The sequence below is a fragment of the Meleagris gallopavo genome, chromosome 1 (genome assembly GCF_000146605.3).
Source record: "Meleagris gallopavo isolate NT-WF06-2002-E0010 breed Aviagen turkey brand Nicholas breeding stock chromosome 1, Turkey_5.1, whole genome shotgun sequence".
NCBI lineage: Eukaryota > Metazoa > Chordata > Aves > Galliformes > Phasianidae > Meleagris > Meleagris gallopavo.
The window spans coordinates 33016897-33042240 of record NC_015011.2 but is presented as its reverse complement, the minus strand read 5'-3'; the positions used below and the strand labels follow the sequence as shown (position 1 = coordinate 33042240).

The 25344-nt window shown below is 39.0% G+C and overlaps 1 protein-coding gene across 3 annotated transcripts in view; it reads right to left on the bottom strand.

Annotated features, from left to right (window-relative positions):
* SRGAP1 (SLIT-ROBO Rho GTPase activating protein 1) overlaps positions 1–25344 on the bottom strand; it is a 77002-nt gene that overhangs the window by 17529 nt on the left and 34129 nt on the right. The window contains exons 7-15 of one of the 3 annotated variants that reach the window (XM_031553497.1): positions 24064–24285; positions 23183–23284; positions 20898–21095; positions 20693–20777; positions 16310–16337; positions 14593–14695; positions 10585–10645; positions 10358–10435; positions 8778–8912 (exon numbers count right to left, since the gene is read on the bottom strand). In XM_031553497.1, the coding sequence (XP_031409357.1) occupies positions 8778–8912; positions 10358–10435; positions 10585–10645; positions 14593–14695; positions 16310–16337; positions 20693–20777; positions 20898–21095; positions 23183–23284; positions 24064–24285 (1012 nt within the window). Of the gene's footprint in view, positions 1–8777; positions 8913–10357; positions 10436–10584; positions 10646–14051; positions 14086–14592; positions 14696–16309; positions 16338–20692; positions 20778–20897; positions 21096–23182; positions 23285–24063; positions 24286–25344 lie in introns of those variants that run through there. The other 2 variants (XM_031553498.1, XM_031553502.1) reach the window with 2 other exon arrangements.

Here is a 25344-nt window from a genome sequence, read left to right as displayed (position 1 = left end):
TCGTTTGCTCAGCTAGGCAGTTCATGAAACCAAATAACAGAACATAAATAACATGAGGGAATCAAGAAGACATGTTTGCCACCAGTTTCAAAAACAAACTCATTCTCTCTATTTAAGTATACATATCAGCTATAACTTTCACATAATTTTCACATAGACAAGTGGACTTGTCTAATCAGTTTTCCTAATGAACAGCTATAATTCTATTAAAGCCAAAGTAGAACAAAGGTCTTAAGTTGTTTGAGGTGTAAACAGCAAACACAAAGATCCCATGTACTTTCCTGGTTGATTTTATAGCAGTTCACCAACAGCAATAGTTGGTGAAATAATTGCTTTCATTAAAATGTTAACTGTAAGCAGAGTTTCATGTGTTTATTTGTGCTCTTTGGTATGGCCAGTTCTACCAATAGGAATTTATTTGCAGAAGCAAAATGTGTGGTGACTTATATTTCTTAGAAGAATAAGTGCTGTTTAATAATCAGTATTTTGGTACCAAAATCTAAGTGTAAGAAGAGAATCGGCAGTGAGACATCCCTGCATATCATTAGGATTATTTAGTGTAGTGAACTAAAAGGCAAAAACTATTCCTATGTCTGCATTTATGGGAGATCCCACTGGCTCAGCACCACTAATATGCTTGGAAACAGAAGATTCTGGGATGTGTTACTGGTTAAGAACAGGGGTCCTCCGCAGGGGCCTTGGAGATGTTTGCACATCTGAGATCTGCAGAACAATTGCAGTTCTCTGCCTTTCCAGTACATACTGTATCTTGGACATGCTAATGCTACGTACCTTCACTTCTGCACCGGAGTGCCACGCTGCTCTTCTGTCACTGCTCATGTACACTGCTTTCAGCCCAAGGCCTTTCTCCACCTGTCTAAACTTGGTGGAAGGAGCCTGACTATTCTTTCCAACAAATGCTGCTGCTATTACTGCTAGTGATGTCTTGTAGTCTCTACCTCACCTGACCTCTCTGCCAAACCTATCTGTCAGTCTTCTAAGGAATGAAGTTTGGGAAGGAAGGTCCCAAAGTGCTTCAGTTAGTTCCTAGAATACTCCTGTCTCAGCAGCATGTCTGCATGGTGCTGTGACACGGTTTCTCCTGAGCCTTCCTACTCTGCGTACTGGATATGCGAAGCTACAGGGAAGATGTAACATAGCCAGGATCTCTTTTCTGCATCAAAGGCTTTACTTGGTAAGGCTTTGTGCTGTGGTTCTGCTTCTTCCAACAAGTTCTGGAGACCTGCCCTGAACCAGGTTCAGTTAACAATGAATTCAAATCAGCACTGAACTGAGAAATGCACTGGCCTGACTCCCAGGTGGGTCCGGTGGCTCCTTCCAGCCGTGTGCTGCCAACGTGGGTGCAATAGCTTTGTTAAATCTAGGAAACTAAAACCAAGATGGGGCATGATCCTGAATGCTGGCATGCAGGTACTGCATAGAAACCTCCCGGTCTCTGTCAACTGCAACTCCTCCGAGCTCTTCCCAGACATAGTTTAGAGGATGTATGGGCCAGGAACTAGTCTCTACAGTCAGCACAGACAAGGCAGAGGAGGCACAGAGAATTTGGATGTGTGGTCATGTGCTGAGCTACCTCAGTTGCCCTACCAGGGGCATTGCTGGTACCAGGAGGTCTCCTTTGCAATGAAGCTGTTAAAAACTGTTTTAACATTTCAGGCTGAAATGTGAGTATTTCTAATTCCTTCCTGGTAACCCAGCCCCAGCTTCCATGAAAGCCTCTTTATTGAGAATCCAAACCACTGCCAAGTGGTAAGTTTGCATGCTTTCCACGTGATTTCAAAGGGTTTGTTTGTCCTTCTAAGCACTGATTTGGTATAAATGAGATATCTAGTAACATCATGTATTTGCGTGCTGCTTTTGAGTGAGGAACCAAATTTTAGAGCTGCCCCTGTGTCAAAGTGCGTGAGTGTTTGGATATGTCAGAAAGAAGGACTGAATACACAGAGCTCCTTCTGCATTCAGGAAAAAAGAATTTGCAGCTCTGCTGCAGAGGAAAGAGGAAGCATTGCCTTATCGCCTCTGGCCGTGTTGCTAATGAGAACCTGAGGACCAAATGGTCATCCAGGCCACAATCTGGCAGCTGCAAGGAACCACTGGCAGTGCTAATACCAAAGCATATTAACACCATTTTTCCAGTACTGAAGCACACATGCCACTGTGCTTTCCCTCCCATGGTGCTTCTGTTGGAGGCCTTCTTCATCAGTCTGATTTTAAAGAACTGTAATTATCCTCAGTTCAGCACTCAGTGACCTACTGCCCATTTTTTAACTAAGAAAACTGAAATACTGATTCTACACAACTTGTTCAAATACTGCAATTAGTTGCATTAATGGAAAATGGAATCAGAGAATGTGAAAACTGATTTGTTACTCTAATTATATGATAAGACTCTAATTTTCAAAAACAGAGAATGGAATAAGCTTCCGGCAAGGACAAACATACTGAGAACTAAAAAGATTTGTCTAACTATGGCAGGAAAGAGAAATCTGTGTGAACAACACACGAATATCAACATCATATCAAGATTACCACTAGGTAAAAACAAAAATACAGATGGTCATTTATTTACTAGTTCCTGTGCCTCAGAGCAGAACAAAACTTCTGGAGCTCTTGACTGACTGACACACCTGCCCCCTGACTGTCTAAGCTATGAGGATCAAACCCACAGCCAGAACAAATCCAGCATACCAACGTCACTGCAGAAATGAAACAGATTATCAGCCAGCTGCCTCTTTGTCAGCCACAAGCAAAGGAGCACTTCTCAATGGCATGAGATAGGCACAAATCCTAGCAATCCAAGACTTACATAGAAGGTGTGATTTTTGACCTCCATGACAGATAAAACACTGGTGTCTGTTTTAGAGAGGTGGTGTCACCTTTGCTTATTGCAGAGTCAGTGAATGCACACTTTTCTCTTTTTTAAGAAATAATACATTTTAGCCATCTGGCAACTCACAATGAATTTTTTGCAAAGGCAGACATTAAAGTGAAACAGGCCAGAAGTGAATTATCAGCCTCAGAAGAGAGTAAGAAGCGTAAGAGAGGAGAAATATACATAACATATATATAAATAATGAATATATAAGTTCAGTGCTTTGGTGATGAAAAATAAAAGGGTTTTGCAAGACAGCAATTGCTGGTGTTTCCCAAATCCTCTGGGCCATTTGGCCACATGCCTTTATCATCCTAGTTTAGTTAAAGATGTTACAAAAGCACCACTCATTTCCCGGTCATGGTCCTACATGTGACCTCTCCTTCACTAGTGGTGAAATGTTCAACAGAGAGAACTTCAAGCTTTGGGAACAGTCAGAGCTCAGAAACCAAACTATGGATTCTGGTTTGTGCTCTTCTATCACACTCTGTTGATATACTTCCTGGGCCAATCTCAGTAGTAACAAAAGAAATGCAAACATTTTGCAAAAGGAAGATACTGACTAGAACATATGGGAGGCAAAGACTAGTGTTAGCAATGAATGAATTGTGCTAACCTAATTGCCACTGCTGTGCAAGCTAAGCATATTTCACAGGTAAGGTCACCACAAAGGGAGAAGAAGAAAGCCATCAGTGGTAACATAAGACATCTCTCACCTTTAGAACCACTGGTTTGAAGAACAAAAATCAGTGCAGTAGCTCTGTGTGGGGGTCTCCCACTAATTAGAATGGCAGCTACTTTAACAGATTGAATGCTGATGCTTATTTTACATATCCACTGAACATCAAATGGGGCTGAGTTACACTTGCAGATGTAGTTTTTATGGTCAATTTGCAGCTGACAAGTAGTCTACATGAATATGCATTAGTGCTGAACTTCACAATTTGTGCACCTTTCCACTTCAGTAGATAAATCCAATCCAACTCAAAGGTATGTATGCATTAATTCAGCAATGCCATTTACAGCTCTTTCAAATCTCTTTCAGAAGGCATTATAGGAAAACAAACACAAGGGCATCCACTGTCACTTGGTGAAGAAAACAGCTGTTGTCACTTGGTTGAATATTTTTCAGGAAAAGCTGACAATTCATAGCATAGTTTTTTACTTTTTAAGTGATACTCTGGAAAAGCAGTGAATAATATGCATACATAACGATCACGTCTGGAGCTAAATGTACCTTCCTGGCTGCAAAGGATCAAAATGATACACACTAGAAGGAAAAAGTTTTCATCATCCTGGCATTGTAGTGCATCCAATTTAGGACACAGGAGATGAAATCCAGAACTATAATGACCTGAGCAGAAGCTGCACTGTCTGGGCAGCTGAGATGAGCGTGCCGCCACACTGCACAGTTATGTATGCAGATGTCAACTATAATTCACAAGTATAAAAATTCATTCCAGCAAAGGAACTGTAGTCCTTAAATAGTGAATTATGGCCAGTCTTCCGCACAGCTTCAACATCCTCTGCCTATGCAGAACTCCTCTTACAAATACTTTGCTTGCTTGGCCCAATCTATTTTCAGAAAAGGGCAGAAGAGAGGTACAGCACAACTCTTCACCCTTGCCCACCACTGTATTTTACCTGCTGGATTGTTGAGTGCTGCTCTGAGTAATAGTAGCCACTTCTTTTGCTAACAACGCAGAATTATGGCCCACAATAAAAAGGAATCATTATGTTCTATCCTAACTTTCTTGCTTGCTGAGAAGTTAGAGTTTGGATGCAATTTTACTTAAATGATCCATAAACCCAAACAGAAAAACACCATTCTCATGAGTCTAATTAATACAAATTGCCCTAAAAGCCAGTCATTTTGCTCTGCTTTCAATGTATTTCCAAAAGGGAAACCATTAAATCACAATGCTCTATTTCATTTGAAAATGTATGCATAGATGCAAAGGAATTCCTCAGTGGCTGTACTGAGGAAAGGTTCATTTTGCAGCTGTAACCTCAATTATGCTTGACATCCATAAGTAAGTACCTCAGATTCAAGGGTTTTTTCATGGCAACATCACATTTCCATATAGAATGCGTGACATTCTGCCCTTTTAAAATTTTACATGAACATTAACTTCATTGATTTGTTTTTCTCCCTCCCAACTCTTACAACAAATTCTGCCACTAATTAACAAAAACATATTGGCATTTGCTTCGAAAAATTATTTGAAAACAAGTTAATGCTTAATCCTTTTCTCACTGTTCATCAGAAAGCAAACACAGTAAGTACTAAGAACATTTCTTAAATAAAAATGTGAAAGCTTTCTGGACTTTACACACTCAATTGTGATCTAAAGAAGTTACATAAACTTCTGTTCTCACGGAAGAAACAGAATCTGGCCCTGCTCCCACCAACATGAAGGACAAGACACTTAGTATGTGATGGAACTGTTATGGATATTAGGGCTACAAGGTTACAGAAAAAGAAACTAATGCAACTACAACAGCTTCCAAATCTCAAGTGGGAGAAAAATTCTCGCCTAGACTGTCTTCTTTACTGCAAGACATATGAAGTATCAACGCTGAAGGACAGCAATAGAAAGGGTCTTAGAGACAGACAGTTTCTAATATGATGTGCTACATAGGTTCCATTTAAGCTAAATGGTGACAGGTTAGTGTATCCTGAAATGTTTCTTTTTTTCCAAATGAAAAGCATCTAATTCCCTGAAAGTAGTGCACCACCTAACAAGGCACACAGACTAGATACACAGCTGTAAAGACTCTCCACCCTGAGCTTCTCTCAGATAATCAGAAGATGCAGACACACAGCTCGCTATTCCCAGTGTGTGACCCTGCGCTGGCTGTGGATACAAGGCACAAGAGCTGTTTTTTTCTCTCATCAAATTCAAGACTCCCACTGTGACAACACAAATAAAACCACCCCACGATGTTCAAAAACAAAATCCCTTTCTTTCAGCCAAATTCCAATCTTAAGTCTTCTCCCTTCAATGAAGGGAGGCAACGGCGTGTTATTTCAGAGTGCCCCTAAAGATAACCCTGAGGAAACAACAACAAAATCAAACAACAACAAAATCATACTTTTGTAGATATCTGTCTTCCTTCAAAAGCTGCCAAGAACACTTGGCAAACATTATCATAAAGAAAATTCCTATCTTCTGCAAGAGCAATAGTACAAGTCAAATCCAGCAGAACTATTCAGCTAGTGTCCTGGTTTCAGCTGAGACAGTTTTTTTTTGTTGGTTTTTTTTTTTCCTTCATGGTATCCAGTACAATATTGTATTTTAGCTTTGGGAGAAAAACAATGTTGATAACACAGCAACGTTTTAGTTTTTGCTGAACAGAACCAAGGACTTTTCAACTTCATGTACTTCTTGTACTACTCTGCCAGCGAGGGGGCTGAACGGGCACGAGGAGCTGGAAAGGGACAGAACCAGGACAGCTGACCCAACTGGCTAAAGGGATGTTCCTTGTGTGAAAAAAACCTTCAAGAACTGTAGGGAGTTGGCTGGGGTCAGCCACTGCTCAGGAACTGGCTGGGTTAAACCACAACATCACATCTTGTTTTGATAAGATGCCTCAGAGAACAGGCTGGTCTAAGCCAGGATCAGATGGCAACATTCTTCCCCAGTAACGATCCCACTAATGGGAAAAGCAGTGAGTTTGTTCAAAATTAATCAAAACTAAGCTCTGCTGCATGATTCCTACTAGTTAAATAAAAAGGTTGTTAATTCCTGGTTGAAAACAATCCAATTCCATAAACACGTAATAGTCTGACCTCCTCCAAAGAAACCAAGGCCTAACGCTGAAGTCTATATTCACTGTTACTTTTCTCAAAATTCTTGATAACAGAAGATCACTCTAAGATAACTGAACTTGATCACTCTCAGAATTGCGTAAGAGGTTGGTGAATCACCCCCAACTGCAAAGATGCCATGTACACACGCTCAGTCTGCTGAACTTCTGATCTCCTTCTACATATCCTATCCTGTCTTCAGAAACATCAATGGAGAATGGAATTTCTCTGAAGCCTCCCAGGTTTCTCATAATTAATTTAAACAACCGATTCTGGCAGATATTTTTCCATCTTCTAAATACTTCACTTCTGTAATCTTTGCAAGCTGAATAATACTTCGAATTTTAAGTTTCTATTCAAAGCTCTTCAACACAGAGGAGTGCAATTGCACTTACTTTACTCCATATAATAATGCATATAGTATCTTCACATATAAGAACTGTCATCCCTATTTTTCTTAATGTTTAGTAAAAATGATGAAGTCATAAGGAGATCCAGTGGACAGAATCTGAAAGCAGAAATTCTGAAAAGGAGATCTTGTGCAAATGTTTGACGATGAAAGCGATTAACAATCTGAACAGCTTATCCACTAATGTGGTACATTTTCAGTCAACTGAAGCTATTAAACCAATACATTTTTCCAGCAGACATGCTTTAATTCATCCAGAAGTTATGGAAATCTGCACAGAATTAGTAGGTGAAGTTCCATCATCCCTGTCATGCAGAAAATCACTCAGTCAAAACGATCCCACTTTAAATTTCAATTTCTATGACTTACGGACATTTTCTGGCCTGTAACACTGCAGTCAGATAAAGCTAAGCTCAGGCAGGACAAAGATTATGCTTTCTAAAGAGATGGTGGCTCTCTCAGCATCCTCCTTAGGGGGGAATCAGACTGTTAAACTGCTGAAAACTGTGCAGATCTGTCTGACAAAAACAAAACTTTGCACACAGACCTGATCCCAGCAATCCATATATTTCATAACCTCCAGGCTGAATTACTGCAATCCTCCCTAAGTGGGAAGGAAACTGCACATGTAGGGTTCCCTCTGGCACAAGGCAGAACAGCCCATCTGCTGGCCAGTCCAGGACACTGTGCACACATCGGTGCTGTCCTAACTACTGACTGTCTTTTTTGCCAAAATAACACAGTTCAGAGAGCCTGTCCTAATTAATATCCTCAAAGGACTAGCCCTCATTACCTGTGAAACTGTCCATTGGCTTCATTTGGCTGAAGCAAGCAGTTTACAAAGGAAGGGTTCAGAGAAGAAAGTTCCCCACACAGTGTGGACTGCTCTGACTACTTCTAATGGACCCACAGGGAACAGTAAGCCTACTGATGGTTGGCTGGGCCTCACACCTCCTGAATATCTGCAGGGATCTGTGAATTGGAAAAGGCTTTGTGCATGCCAAAGCAAATCAGCCATCCACTGACTAATTCCTAAATTACTACAAGCTCTCAGCATCCAGCTATGAACACCAGCAGCACGCAGGCTAACACGCTCCTCTTCTTGGGCATCCCATTACAGCTTGACAACTCTGTGAGTTGGAAGGTGGACTGGGCCCTTCTGCACACAACATTCAGCTGCTTTCCCCTGTTCTTGCACTGAATGGTTTTCCAGATAGTTGGATCTGGGCTTGTAAGCTGAGCACAACAAAGGTCCAGAACCACACAATGCTGAGCGGTTTGTTACTTATTCACCAGCACCGACCCCAAGCTGCAGGGCATGAAAACCTCTGTGAAAAGTAACATATTCTGTTTGCACAGTCATGACTTCATCCCCCTCCATCTGCCTCAGTGCATAGAAGAAAATAATAATGCTTATAAATTTAACTATCTCCTGTACACCAGAAGATTTTCTTCCTTCCCTATTAAACAAAGAGTTGTACTGTACATTAATCCCCCTGGAAATATGGAACAACCACAGCTGCAAGTATGACTAATAGCTGACCCAGACTGCTACAGACGGCAAACAAATTGAGAAAAGAACTGTGAAGTTTGGTCTTTTTTCATTCTGCTGTTGTATATATGAAAACAAAATTATGTTAAGAAATAAACAGATTTCTACTTACTGATACAAGAAATAAGATCATTAAATCTTTCCTTAGGAAAGACAGGATTTTCCAGCCCTCGGAAATAGAGCTTCAGTACTCCAGCAACTGAATTAATGTCATGGTTACTTTGGTCATCTGCCAAAGGATTTTCACCTTAAAAAGTAAATAAAGTGAATTAAAATATGCATGTAGGAGCATTTTTTCATGAAGCATTTTAATAAATGAATGACATTTTTCTTGTTGTTTTTACTACGTGGGAGGTGGCAATGCAAGCATGCAAAATAATAAACACTGGCTTAGAAATCCGAGGCTATGATTAAACTGAAAATGTCAGCTTAAATAAAACTTCCTTTACAGTACAGAACCCAGCAATCTCTTAGATCCTGAACTTCCTACCAGGCATTTGTGGACATGTTGTTATCTACAATTAGTAAATTAAAACACTGTATGTGCTTAACTGAATAAGGTTTCTCAGACTATTTTTTGAGAGCTTACGTAAAAAAAATGGAATTAGATAATTCTTCAAATTGCGAATTTGTCTTAATTCTGAAAAATTAAAATGTTCAGGAATTTATGGAACCATTTGGTGAAAGCACTGCATGGAAACTGAAACTCTAAGGCCCATGACTGAACTATGCTTAATTCTGAAAACTCAGACTTTATTCTGAAACACTGTAGAATGTATGCACCTTCCAGAATAACACTACCTAGGAGAAGCAGTGAAAAATAGGGCATATGCAGGAGTGGGCAAATAGGAGAATCTGCCTCTACTTCACAGATAAAAACAGCTTATTTGTGTATTTTTTCAAGGACCAGATCAAGTGTAACAAGATATGCAACTAACACCACGGAGAAAAATATTGTGTGTATTCTTCCATGCTTCTAGTCATAAGATTGACTGCCCCAAGGGTTTTCTTATTAGCACATGATCTGTAAAAGGTTCTTCTAGAAAATGAAAAAAAACAAGCAGCTTCCAAAACACAAGAAAAGAGAAGACTAAAAAGAGATAAAATTGTAACTAGTGTTAACACAATTAGGGATTGTTGGACTCTATCTCCTGTGAATCCTAAACTTGCTGCTGCAAGCCATCCATGTGCAAAAAATCTATTTTTACTTCCTGTTGTATTTCCCATAATTCTTCCTCTGGGGCTGAAGATTCCTTCAGGATCAAAAACTGAAAATGGAATGACTCATTTGCATTGACCTGTATGTGCCTTGATAGTGATGTCACTTTGGCACAGGGGGTAGAAACTTAAGCACTTATATTCCAGAAGATCAAGTAGCATCATTCTCAAGTTGCTTTAAGTAGTCTCTTGAATCTAATTAAAAACATAATATTTCCTTTTTAAGAACCTTTAAAATAAAGACTAACTATTCCTTGCTTTTTACCTTAACAAAACCTACCTCAAGCTCCTGGGACAACTGGGGGAAAATCACGTTCATGTCATCATTACACTTCACCTTATGATGGTGCTAAGTTTTAGGAGCAGTACACAAAGTGCATACAAACTGCTTAAATGGTCAGGAAAGTAATTAGAATTTAAAAGACCTTTACATATCAGACACTAGAGTGCTTGAATAAACAAAAATGCAATTACCTCTCTCAAATGAATTTTTAATATCATTCACCTCCACCTGGGAACCAGACACTCTAAAAATTCCCTGATGCTGAAGACCTGCAGCAAAGACAGGAGACAGTGGTGAGAAATGAATCTACTTTTTAAACAGTTTTCATCCCTATTTTTAAAACAAATCAAATGTTTTATGGGAAAGATACATTCAAAGGTTCAGTAAGTCAAGTAACTTAACATATTTCAGTGCTTACCATATAAGTTGATAAATCTGATACAGCTTTCCACGATGAGAGGAATGACTTGTCCTGAATCCTGGTAAAAATAAGAGGAGAAAAAGTACACTGCAGATTTGAAAAAGGAAAATTCCCTTCTCTGGACTAAACGAGAAAAAGATTTCTTTTTCCTCAACCCAGATGACACACAGTGCTGTCAAAAAAATACATACAAAAATACCATTCAGGGAGGGATGGAAAGGAACAGGTGAAGAGAAAGGATTACGGTTCTTAATGAAAATCAATGAAACAGGAAAACCATAGACTTCAGTCGCTGCCTCTGCCATTTTATTTGGCTAACACTACAGTGACATCTAAGCTCACGCATCTGGTTTAGATTTTTGAAGCAAAATGAGCTAAAGCAGTGAATTTGCCTTTTTAGAAGTTTGTTACTAAGAAGAATACTTCATGATGAAGATTCTGCACTCATTTAACCTATCTTTTTTTTATCTGATGGAGAAAGTCTTACATAGGTCTAATGATACAGGGCCTAATTCCTGGAGGTGCTTTCTCTTTGGCTAAAAGTTATGATCGTGAACAGGACCTGTTAGACTATTAAAAAAGTTATTGGAGAAGAGTCACAATGACTCTGCATGGGATAGTGGCTGTCTCCTTCCTGACTCACTCCTGATCCGTGTACCCTAAAATACAGTGGATGATCTGCACGCTATTTCTGGCTACACAAAGTACCTGGTAATACACAGGATGGTGAACTGAAGCCACTTTCAGCCAAGCACAGTGCCCAGCTGCCTCTTCAGCACGATCGGGGAATAGGGAAGGGCCTACGTCTTACCACTTTCAGCTGGCAGAGCTCATGGATCAGAGCTATTGGTCTCAGCCATCATAGAACAGCCAATTTAGATGCACATTTTCAATTTAACAGAGATGATTTAAAAAAAAGGTGAAGAAATGCTTGTGGTGGTAGGGGGAGAAGAAGATCACTATAGACCAACTTTCAGTGAACTGTCTTTTTCCTTTAAACTGCTTGTTTTCCAAAAGAACTGTCATAGTCCTTTAGTTGTGTGTTTTGGCACCTTAAAACATGGATGTCTTACTCAATGCACTTTAATGACTACAAGTCACCAGATATCTATTAGAGTTATGAATCATATGATTAACAATTATTTAGAAAAGTTAGTGCTTATGCTGGAAAAATTACTATTTCATAAGTAATAAGTACCTTCAAAATTCTTGTCTTAAGAGCTATAATTTTTCTTTCCAAACGAACTTCAAATACGCAAGCACTGAGGGAATTGACTAATTCATTTGTAAGTTTAGAATAAAAGCAGTCTGTATTACAAAACCATGAATTCAAAACCTGTAACTCAGAATACACATTTCCTCTTACAAACTAGTCCTTCATATTTTCATACTAAATTACACTAAAGGGAAGTTTATGAATTGAGCTCAAGTAGACAAAAAGTCAAGTGCTAGAAAAAAATGACTGAAAAATAACACACACTGAAGCAACAAAATAAGCACTTCCTGAGACAACCTAACTCTTGGTTTTCTGTGTCCTACATATTGTTTTAGTGGGCCTCAACAAAGAGTGTAACAGTAATTTCACGATTTCGGTTGTGGCTTGTTTGTCTTTTAAATCAAAGCCTAGCAAAACTGGCTAGCCAAGAACCAATAATGTCTGGATGAGCACTTTCTTTTTGAGAGGTCTCATGACTCAGTAAGAGTTGAATAAAAAGACATGGAACAAGTCAATTGCTAAACCAGAAATACTGTAATCTTCACGAACATCAAGGACTCTAGTCCTCCAAAAAAGCAGAGTATTAGAAAACATGCGCAACATGCACCCGTATCTCCTGTTAGTACACTGGTTCATGCAATGAATGTAAAGCCTCTGAAAAGATAATGTTTGCAGTAAGAAATTACAAATAAAAAATTACTTTCATACTCATTTGTGGAGAATCTGGTACAGAACCACACACAACTTTGTAGTGAAGGAATTCCTTTAAGTATCAAAGCAAGATCTTAAGGTTTTGGATCCAATGACAGGGAAAAGATATGAAGCAGCAATCTGAGTTGGTGAAATGTCAAGAACAGTGTGACCCTCCTATTGCTGCCAGTTTGATCTGATGTGCGCAGTCAGCGAATATACATTTGAGACTAATTATTGTATCTTATGATACAAAAAGTAACAAAAAACAATTGGGCTAACTCCCACACTGCCAAATGTGTCATGAGGCTACATAGTTTTTGAAAGACAAACTGTAGAACTCTCTCCGCTTGCAAGTAAGCTCTGTCACCCACACTGCATGTAGTGTAACCCTCTTCAGCATGAGGGAAAATGACAGGACAGCATTTCTCTGTCATGGTTTTATGATTTTTTTTTGGTTATCAGTATTCCACATCATAACATCATGTTATGCACTGGGGGTTTGACTGCTGATGCTCAAGTTCCAGGTGCCTCTCCGGAGGAGAAGAAGAGCTACATTTCCCCAGGGGGCTTTGCGGTCAGCGAGGAGATATAACTCCTGGCAAGGTCACCTGATGCTCTCTTCTTCGCCTGCGCTTCTATGTCTGCTCTTCTCTGCTTTTCTTCATCGGCTCAACTGGACTGCACTTCTCACCTCAGCGTTGTGGTGAGGCCTATCCACCTTTCAGATACACTCTCTCTCTCTCTTTGTATTTTGCTGATACTATATTTAGTAAATTAGTTTGTTTCACCTCAGATCATTGCTGCTGTTTTCAATTATTTTGGGGTCCCTTGTATCCCTTTTCCAGAGGTGCAGATCCACGGATCCCTCTGCCCCGCTAGTCACGGAACCGGGCCAAACCAGCCCGTAAACCGCTGACATTCTCCTAATTTCCTCTGTTCTTCTCTAATCCAGCAGCTTTCTGCTGTGGGAGTTTCTGTTTCTTTGCTTACTTTCTTGAGCAAGAAACATTGTGTGATATTAATCTTTTGCACCATGTGAAGATTTCCTGACAGTCTTTGCCACCACTCATATAACAGTAACAGTTTTTCCACATAGTTGCACTGAGACTGGCAGCTAAACAGTTACAGTGCCACCAGCACAGAGTTAGCTCTGAAAAATATTCTGCTAACTGCACTGTGGAGGAAGAAAAAAAATCACGTAACATTCTAACTCAGTTCACAGAGCTTGCAGTCAGGAATTCTTTTCACTGTGTTTATGAATATATTGCTACAAATTTTTTTTAAGCTGGCTTTCTTTTTGCCCTGTCAGCTATTGTCCAAAACCACAAACTAATTGGGAGGGGTAAGTGCTTGTTAATGAAGAGGGAATATCCTCATCTAAGGCTACAATCACTCCGCAGAGTTAAGCCATGGTTCAGTTTTGCCTGCTGTACTTTAACAACGTTTCTTAATGCAAACTTTTCCCTTCAGTTTAGTGAAAGAACTAATTTTGAGCCAAGGGTGAATGAAGCCCAACAGTGAGGCAGAGATGGTTCTCTTTTCACCAGAACTATACCTGATGTCTTGCGTGAGAGTTCCTTCGGCCTCGGCTAGAAGCATTATTAGAAATAAAAGTATGAAAAAGAAGATAGTAATTACAGCAAAGGTACAAGATCCAGAATAGTGGTGATCATAATTTCACACAATATAATAAATTCCTAAAGTCACAGGAAATCAAAAGCTGGATATGAAACCCAGGCTAATACTGCTTCTTTGCAGACTTTGAATACTGAATCTAACTAAAATGGCAAGCTAGAAACTGTGCTAAGTGTGAGTTACACCACTAAATTCTATCTTCTACATGATGCTATGTTTCCTAATAAAACCAAGCTGTCAATACTATCCCTACTTGATTAACAAAATCGTAGGAAGACTAAGGTTGAGTAATTAATCCTCCTCTTTCCCTCTGACTTCAGGAAGTATTATATTGATCAACTGGGAAAGATAAGAGCCCCAGGACAGACTTACACATAATGATCTGCCTCAGCTCACATGAGGCTGTGACCATTATAGTAAGGAGTGTTGAGATCAGCCACTCCAGTGGCTGGTGCCAGTACCTTAATGAATGACTCCAAATCACCATTAAACAACTTAGCACTATACTGTGATCGGGGTCTGGACCTCCTGTGTTTCTGGGGCTTAGGGGGAAGATTTGGAGGCCTAAGGGAAGGGAATATGATTACTGTGCAAGGTAGAATTAAGTCAAACAATAAAATGAAATGTCTGTAAACTCAGTAATAACAACAGAGTATTGTGAAGGGAGAAATAAACAAAGTAATTATCAGGTACAGATTTTCCAACAAATTTAACTGTAACATGTGAAGAACACCTCCATTAACAATGCATTGCTTATGCATAAATATTGCCATTCTTTATCAATCCCCGCTTTGAAGTTGCACCACATACATTTATTCCAAACACTGTACAAGTGGAACAGCCATTTCTTGTTGCTGTCATCTATGACATCTACAGCACTACTGGAATTCATCCTGCCAGCCACGGCAGAACAGAAGGCACTCTAAGCACCTCAAGCAGGAAAGTTGCTTCATGCTGGAGAAGCTTCACTTTCAACTTCAAGCTGCTGAGCACAATCCTATGACGCTTCAAGACCAAACTGTCTGTATCTTCAACTACAGTCAGTAAGATTAAACACCTTTAGACTTCGACATTCAACCACCAACATCTTTGGAGAGTACTCCAATTTGTCACTGCTTTTCAGCTGAAGACATCTATGGAAGAAAGGTGAATCCAGCTGATGGAGCTACAATGGGCACAGATCAGTGGGAAGAAAGGAGGTCTGGAGTCTGTTGAGATGTCTCCAGGAATACTGGGGACCAGGCAGAAGAAATTATATAAAACCAAATGGTCTGGGCAAATACAAAGCAAGAGCTGCATCCAAACTTTTTAGCAGTGGACAAAACTTTTGTTGTTGGTGTTTTTTTGTTTTTTTTTAATTCAAGAAGAGGGGCAGTGGCAATGCCTCTCCTGTTTGGGAAGCAAAAACTGACCATGGCTGGAATAACTGAGAAGGGCAAGGAAGAATAAGATCAGATAGGCTGGGCTGGAAGTTCCTACTCTCACAGGGTTGGGAAAGGTGGTGCTCGCAGCCGTGATACAGGCAAGTGGCAGCTGCAAACCCTAACAGTTGCCATTGCCCCCCACAGCCTGATAGCCCTGGGGGCTGTAACGTGCCTGTCTGTGTTTATGTCTGGAGGCAGCCTCACAGGTGTGGCATTACACAATGGAAAAAGTATGTGCTGCACAAAGAAGGGAGACCTAACATGGCCTCCCTTCTCTTCTGGGAATATATAGGCCCTCTTAAGCATCACATACATGGATACTGAGGTAATCATGTACTCCTGTACTCCTGAGGTAAGTTACCACAGATGTGGCCTATCCCCTAAATACATGTCTGTATCAGTTTCTTCTGAGATGAGCATCTTAATCAACACTTTTTCCTAGCAACAAATATTCCCCTCCAACTCACAAACTTAACATGTTTCCCAATACACAAATATTTTCAGTGATTTCCCTGCTTCTTCCACCCTTGACACTGGCATAGGCAGCTCACAAGAATAGGGAAGATGAACAGGCAGTCCTTAATCCATCAGCATGTGGGAACAGAAAACGTTGTATGTTAAAACACACAGTACCTGCACACAGTTTAGGTAACAATAATAATGTTATACATCAGTAGGAAATTGCTCTAAGATTTATAATTTCTTTGTTTTCCATTTGTAGCTCTGTAAATCTAGTTAAATAAAAATGTCTTACCTTGTTGTCATATATTCAGCCCTGTGACCTAGAAAAGTTCAATAAGCAGGAAACAATTATTTGCATGTTTTAGGTAGATTTTTAGCTTTTTGCATCTAAATTATGCTTGACAAATAGTTTTTAACCCCAACTTTCATATTAACAGCTAAAGATAAACAATTATACAATTAACAGACAATGTAATTATCTACCATCTCCAGAGTTAGATTTAGAATACAAACACGTTACCAACAACTAAGAAGCCTGCCCACAGATTAAAGGATCATTTGATACTGTAAATAATTTGAAGCAAAACTCCAACCAACACATGTTGCTTATGCTCATGTGTTTTTGTGGCTAAATCAGTATGGAGATAGAGCTGTGCCAATATTAGATTATACCTCCTGCTACGCTTTGTGTCTGAACTTGTTCAGTGTTGAAAATAGAGAGCTCTGTTTATCAGTGGCTTGCTGCTGAAAGCCTTTACTCTCTTTCATTTGTATACTCTGGGAAAAAAATACAGTGCTATCACCAGGACATGCAATATAGACGTAAGAACTGTGACAATCGCACAGAATAGTACAAAAGCAAATACTGTACTCCAGAAAGGTTTAAGCTTTGTAGAACAACAGATCAGTAAGTTAGGCATGTGCTCCATGCAAATGTAAGATAATGGCAAGCAAAATAATCAAACAGAAGGAAGGTCATGATAAGGTACGTTCCACCAGTCTAGTTTTCCCCAAGGGAGATTGTCATCAGTTTAATACCAGACAAAGGAGAATCACTGTAATTAATTTATTTGTAAGTTCTCTAATCAATTTCTTCAGGAGAAGCTACTGAAGTAACTACACAGCCATGGATTGAAAGGCAAAATAAAATGGCTCATCAAGAAACTAGTGAAGAAAAAGGAAATGGGATTGAATTAAATAGTCTATTTTTATCATGACAGAAATGTAACTGTCATTTAATCAAGCCTTCCAATCATGGCCACTTACGGAACACATTTAGTAGTGTCTAAGAGAGATCACAGCAGCTAAGGAGGCAAAAGATTATGAGATAACATAATAAAGTTATGAGGTAACTTTTGTATCACGTCCTGACCAAACTGTGAAGTTCTTCAGAGGGGTTTAATCATGAAGAAGACATACAATGGCAAATTAAAATCAATATTGACAAGTTTAAATAACAGATACCAGAGAAGAAAGAATTAAACACCTATGGAGCTAGTAGAACTACATGTAACTATACTGACTCAGAAAATCACTCTGAGCATCTCTGGGACTATAGGTCTAAGGTCACTGCTCAGTTTGAAAGTGACACCAAAAAAGCTCCCTAGACTGCACAAAGAATGAAAATTGGTGATATACAAAAAATAATATTGCTATGTGGCAATGTCCTGTGCAACTCACATATTGTATGGTACAATTTTCTACTGAAAATATATTCTGCGATACCAGAAGGCTGGGGATCCACTGAAAGCACCACAAAGAGTAAGTTCTGGGGAAAAAAATCTCCAGCATTAACAGGATGTGTAAAGATTACTGGCCATTATTTTACAGAGGTGTAAAAGAGGGATAAAAGAAGAGTATGGTAGATAATAGATGATGTGGAAAGGGTAAGCCAGGAACGACTCCTTTCCATGTCACATGACCACAGGTAATTCATCTCAATATCTAAATTATTAGTAAAACAAAAGATGTTAAAAATCCTAAGACTGGAGGATTTAAAAATATCTCTTTAACATTTAACTTTAGCATTTAATAAATTATGACAAAAACTATGTGGGACAGAGAGTCAATTTCTTATTCTCTTGCCTTTGTCTTCGCTTTGTTCAACAGATAAGCCTTAAGTCTGAATGAACGTGGGTAAGCATGCTTCCTATGCTTAGTACTAACACTGCTTGAATATTTCTCATTTATTCTTCCAAATCTGCAGCTGCACACTTAGCACAGAGTATTTCACCTATCTTCCTTGTGCAGATCATGAATATGCACCTAAGAAGCCCAAGAAGAGCAACGGATGTAACAGCTATGTGACTGGCTGGAATAGAATCCAAATGCTATCAGTGCTGTGGATCACATGCTAATCTGGATTTATTCTGCCTACATCTTTACACTGTAGAGGTTCAAATAAAAGCTAGAAAAACTTCCAGTTCAGACCATCCGCTTCCCCTCCTCTTTTATCCTTCTTCCCTCCTATTCCTCTCTCTCTTATTCTCTCCTGCATTGTGTAGTTGGGCACCGTATTAGTCGTCAGCTGTCTTGCTGACATGCAAGTTTCCAGAAAAGGCAGTTTAAGTAGAGAAGGAGAGCTCACTTCCTAAAAAAAAAAAAACATTTCTATAGTAGCTACAGTAATCATGTGCTTAACTTCACAGTAATTCTACTCTTTCAATCTCTTCACTCCAGGCACATGCAGAATACAGGTCTTCCTTCCCACGCGTGTACACTGACATGTCTCAAAAAATGGGGCAATGAAGTTTGTTTTTTTTTTACCTACAGGAACAAGGGCTTTTGCTCCAAATACCAGCTTTGAATAAGCATGTGCACATTTCATACAAATAGTATGTGCTACAGCATGATAGAAAAATAACTAAGCGGAAAAACACTGTGGGCAACAAAGATAAACAATCTGAGGTTACAGCTGCTGGGTCAAAGGGAACTCTTCAAACCGAATGGTCCAAGCACATCTGAGCGTGGCTAAACATCCCTGAGTCTGGCGGAAATTTATCACTTAAGTCATGTTGCTGAGCAACTTTCCTTTGATACAGTTCTGTCCTCATATCTGTCCAGCATGCATTAGGCAAGGGGTTCTACTGCCTTTCATCTTTCTCCCTTCTTCATGTATTTTGCTGGGCTTGTAAATAACAAATATTCACTTCATTTTTCCAAATACATTTTCTGTGAGCATTTGGAGGTGAATATTCCTAATTTTTGATCAACATAGATGCATACTGTTTTGTGGGAATAAACTGCTTAACACTGCACTGCAACTAAATCCTACTAAGTGAAAACTTTCATGAAAAAGAATATAATTAGTTGTCTGAAAAAATTACTATCTTCTAGCGTCCAGGCTTGCAAGAAAATGTTGCTTATTTCATGCTCAGTCACTCCCTGAACAGGGGCTTTATTTGAGTCATAGCCATAGAAATGCTAAAAGCCCTTTAGGAACCTTCACAACTGGACTTGTGAAGCTGGAGTTTTATATTATAGGCATGACGAGATCTGATTAACAACACATTTTTGGCAGTAAAAAGAAAATAATTTGACATCCTGTTACTCTTCAGAGAACAAGCTTCCTTTCTTGTGCCTGGACTTTGAATTATATAGTCTTTAACCTTCAGGAGAGAGTTTTTATTCTTTGTGGTGTAATAGACTTCTTCTCAAGTATGTAAAGCCCTGTGTGGCTAGTCCTCAAGGCATGTGGGACAGTCCTCCTTTTCCCATTTGGTCCATGAGAAAGTGCCTGCTGGGAGGGCTGGTAAGAGGTAGGCTCAAACTACGCACAGTGCCAATTCAGTACTGTCCTAATTCAGCTCATTTGAACGTAAGCATCTGCTGATTTGGTTTACATTTTAAGAGAATGTGTTTTTAATAATTGTGGAGTAAGTTCAGGAGAATGGATAATTCTCTGCCATCACAATTCGTAAAAATTCAAATAATTTTATATGCAATACTGATAATTATAGGTATTTCTAAATGTATTGCTATGTCTATAGGTATAGAGCTATTCATCAAGTTTTCACTCATTTCACTTCACAATGAGAAAATATTATGTAGAATCCCACACTAATTATGTCTACAAGAGTATCTCTAGTGACAGTAGGTGAGGAGCTACAACGTAGCAGGAATGACAGCGAGGTCTGGATTTCACCCGTTGCCTTTCACAAATGCTCCGCTGACTTATAAGGCTGCAAGAAGGACATTCATACCCATGTGTCAGACATGTTGCACTACTGAATCCATTGTAAATTATGCATGCTGGGTAATTCTGCATGCTAAGTTTTCACTTTCCTCTGACTCTTAAAATAACCAAAAACTCAACTTGATACAAATCACTGAGACACGGAAACAGTGCATTTGTTACAGCTCTTAAATCACCCTGCATTGATTGTATCAGCTCTCCTTTCAAACATGAGATTTTTCATTCAACAGTTCCATCTTCATATATAGTCACTTGTCTAAACATTTGTACAGTGGAAATAAGTATCTGCTGAAGAAATAAAATTGAATTATTCTCTGTATTCTTACCACTGTATCAAAACTATGACTGGTTAAAAATCTATGCTTAATTGACAATTAAGCTTTAAGTTTCTTCATTTTCTCCTAAATACCTCCTGCATTTCAGTGGGTTCACTGTATATATAGTCTAGAAACACATTCACATATACTGTATAATATTTACCTTCTCCAAGTGCCCTTTGCAGCAAGTCATGTTTTGCTTGAAGTTTTGTGATTAGATTACTACCTTCCAGATATTCTCTGAATTTCTGTAAAGGTGAAGACCGATCTATTACTATGCATGTGACATAAATTCCATGAATTTCTGCACAATGATTACTCTAGGTGTTTGATCTGTTAACACAAGAATGAGGCAGCACACAACATACCATGAAATAGAATTGCTCAGTTTCCTGCTGGTTAGCCCTTCTTTTTGCAATGCTAGGTTTACTTAAGTATGTCTCAGAGACTGTTGACTTCACAGATTCTGTTGAACGACTGTGCTGAAAACATTCGGACACATCATAGTCTTCAATGGTGACCATATCTTGTATTGTCTGCAAAGTAGCTTCTGTTGTTTTCTTAACCTGGTATTAAAAAGCACAACTTACCAAACGGGAAGATAAATGCATACCAGAACAGCTTATAATGGAAGTTCATTATTTATACTAATTCTCTGGCACACTCCTCTGGCACACTCTCCCAAACAAACTGCACCATGTGAATGTGAAAAATAAGATGTTGTATAACAGATAGCTACATAACAGAAGAATGACATAATTAGATTTCACATCTAGCTCCCTGCTTTACCATAGTACAATCCACAAACATTGATGTTCTCTTCTGATGACTGCGTAACATTCTCAAACATTTGTTTCCTGAAATTAGAAATGTGGAATGATTTGATTATGGTCCCTAATTTGGGACAACAAAAAATTGTGTATCCACAATGCAAGAACTGGCAAGACTGACAAGGATGTCATTTACCATTCAGTTCTGCTCCACTCTCTAGCAGAGTCAAAAGAGTCATGCACACTTATTGTGTAGGAAAATATCTTTGTGCCTGACAAAACGATTTCTCCCTCTATGCTCTTGCACTTACTGGTGAAAAAAAATATTTCCTTTTGTCTCTACTACCTTGAAACACTTGGTGAATTCTAGTTTTATTTTTTAAGACTTAAGGTCTCATGGACCTCAATATTTTGTTCTAGGCATTCAAGACGTCACATAGAATGAGAAAAATTTGAATCTCAAAAGTTTATCAAAAAATTACACCAAAAAATTAAATAGCCTCTATGATTTAATTTAGGTGCAGATATCCATTTAAACTGAAGGCCTTTAACACTGCCTTAAATTGGATAAAAGTTCAGTGTCTACTCACAGTGGGCCTCTTTCTACTGCTGGACCAGAGGAAAGAGAACAGCACTGTTTTTTTGTACTTGACCAAAAAAGTTTTTTATTTTACTAGGTGAGCTATTCCCATGACAAGCATTCAGTATTCCTGTTTATAAATAGCTGCAGCTAAAAGCATAGCAGATTTTGACTAAGCTACCACAAATGACAGTCTTCAGAAGCAGCAATCTGGGGACTGGACAGAGGGTGGTCATAGACGACAGATACCAAGTGTGATCAGTGGCTATCTGCCACAAGGTTGCAAAAATAAAATACGTCCTACAAGTTTTCACTGAAGCACAAAATGCACTACTGTGACTGCATGGACAGGAAAAAGGCAAAGTTCTCAAGCATCTATAAAGCAGGCAAGGATTTAGATATCCTTAAACGATACAAAAAAAAGTTCTGTAGCATTCTGAGTAAATGCAGTGCTCACACACATACCTTTACATAGTTAGATACATCAGGCGTCTCGTTAGAGTTCTAGATGTATCATACAGGTACCAGCTGAACAAGAAAGACTTCTAGAAACATACACCTTGGTGACATTTAATGATACTTCCTAAATGGTGCTTCTCTTAACACCTCTAGAAATGCCCCCAAATTCAACACATTTGAACATTTTGTAGCAGACATGAAAAGTGGTAGTTTTGTATCTGAATGCACATTGTATCTCCAAGAGTTAAACAACTGAAAAAGCTTAGTGCAGATTTTGTGGTTTTCCATGCCTATCACATCCACAAGGGTGGCTACAAAAGGAGGTTGTATATAGCATTCTGCCAGTGACCTTCAAAATTAGGTTCTACACTGGGATAACTGGGTCTCAGGAAGTTAAGCAAGATGACAGGCATGTAAGGAAAAATCAGCATGTTTCAACTCTTTCCAGTTCAGTAGTTCCCTAGTAATTCCTGGACAGAGCAGTTATCAGGAAAACAGTGATATCAGTAATTCAAAAGAGTGCTAACATTTGAGTGTGTACAACTACACATTTGGTAAAAAGAAAAAAGAAAAAAAAAGCACCATGTAGAATACAAGTTTCCTTAGGGGGTAGAATTACGTAGAATTATTCTCTGAAATATCAGGGTTAAGTAAATACAAGTGTTAGAAAAAAACAACTACTTATCTCTGCTGAAAGACATTACACAGTTTATGAAGTTTATTTTCATATTTTCATACAATTCTTCACATTTATGAATTGCTAAATATAAACGTGAAAGCAGAATAAAATTATAAAATTATAAACTGGTGCCTGATGCATTGCCCATGCACACACAGACCTTACCTCCTCATTTTCAATTTTGAGAGTGGCCAATCGTGACTGCAGTTGCTGATATCTAAGCATAAGCTCTGCTTGCACAGGCTGCTGGGCAGTGACTTGACAAACCTAACAAGCAATCAGAAAGAGCTGTGAGATGTAAGGAAGAAAAATAAAATCAATTCTTCAGTTGCTCTCCTCAATGCTATGGAATTCCCACCAAAGCCACTAAAATGTAATAAAGCAGACAATAAAATGTATTCATCTAAATTAAAAGTATTTGTATGCTACAGAGTATGGAACTATATATGTCTTAGGAATACAAAACATCTGAATGGCTGCCTTGTGCTGTTGACTCTCTGTCACAAAGAAATGCAAATCCTGGAGCTGCCTTCCCCTAAAGATGTACGTTCTGCATCCTGCTTTTCTACCAGCCTTTGAAACAGCAGGATACAGTGCAGCTGGGGAGCACTGTATTCTTGAAATAATCAGATGGCAAAATGAGAGAGGAAGAAGGGGAAAGGGCTACATTTCAGTGAGCACAACTTGGAGATCTGCAGTTGCCCTCAAACAGCAATCACAAGTGCCATTATAGGAAAAGCAGGTAGTGAAGACAAAGTCACTACGCACGTCAGTGTTGGGCAGAGCACAGGCTGGCCAGAAAATGTTCTGGTATGTCATAATGGGTAATACTGAATATTGTAACACACAAAAAGCGTTTACTTTAGAACTCTGAAGAACCCCAGAACAGTGCTGCAAGTTTTGCAAAAGCTTACTGCTGACCATTTGCTTCTGGACAGCAACAGCAGCTGTTACCAAGCTGTGACTTTGTAAAAGGTGATAACATCTCTATCTTTTTCTACAGGAACAAAAATTATCTCTGGGGGGATATTTGTCACTATACAGACCTCATCACCCATATGAGACTGGAACTCAAATTTCATTGGTGGACAAAAAGCAGTGGGGAACATTTCCATGAATCTCTGCTTGTCACTTCGAGGCTCCAAGCTGTCAACTGCATTTTCTATGATGTCAAGGCCCTCGTGCCTAGAAGTTTCAAGGTTATACTCTGCAGAAAGATACGTTCTTAGGGCTCTGTTCAGACTTGCATGGTATCCAAGATCACAACACTAATAACATAATAAAGGGAGAAGAAAACAGATTAAAAAGCAGGAATACTATATCCAGGACTGCAATATCAGAAACACAACAAAAGGAGATAAAAGCCAGTTAAAAAGCAGGAACACTGTTCCAGTACCCCAGGTCACAAATTATCACTAAAATTTTCTGTCTAGGAACTTTTCTGTCTTCAAAATACTTTATGAAATACCTTGTAATTTTAGTATTGGGGTTAAGACAGTAAGTATTTAGTATTCTCATCCTACTGCAAAGACTAAAGGACCGTTTGAGAAAAGAGATCAAGTGTACAAGTATGCCAATTCGTCTTCTGGATTCAGATAAGCTATGATCACATTTCAGAGAAAAAGTTTGGGACTTCACAAAGAAGCAGGCTTTTCAGCATAACAGTTAGGTCATCTATTCAAACAGATTTAATATTCTCTCCCATCTAAGTCAACGCTAGCACCTAACTGAATACTAACCATTTCCTGCTAAAAAGGGCTGTGCCCAACCAAAAAAGCCCCATATCTGCCTCCCACATTAGTGATCCATTTAAGATGTTTTTTGATGCAGTGACAATGATTTAACATCCCCCCCCCTTGGCAGTACAGGCATATTTACCTTATGCTCAGACAGAGGCAGCAGTGCACATCATTACTAAATACAGAAAGTTATAATTTACGTCTTTTTTTCTAGGAGTGAGAATAACACTGGAATGCAACTGAAATCTAATTGGTAAAATGTAATGTTCTGTTTGTTCGTGAATTTTAAGTATGCTAGGTTTGCATTATTCATGATTGGTTAATATTTTAGAGGAACAGCTCAATATATTTTTAAAACGTCACAGCAGGAGTGTATCAAGTAGCTGTTTTCTTAACTCCTTCCCACATTACACAGTAAACAATATCTTCAGCTTCTACTCAGTGAGCTTCCAGGTAATGGCAGACGTAATGCAAACCTTCGTGTCACTCCTATACACAAACATCAATCTGCTAACAGTTACATACAATGCAATGCTAATCTGAAATGTGTCTTTAGGCTTGGCTCAGTCCAGAGTGAAACTGACCAAA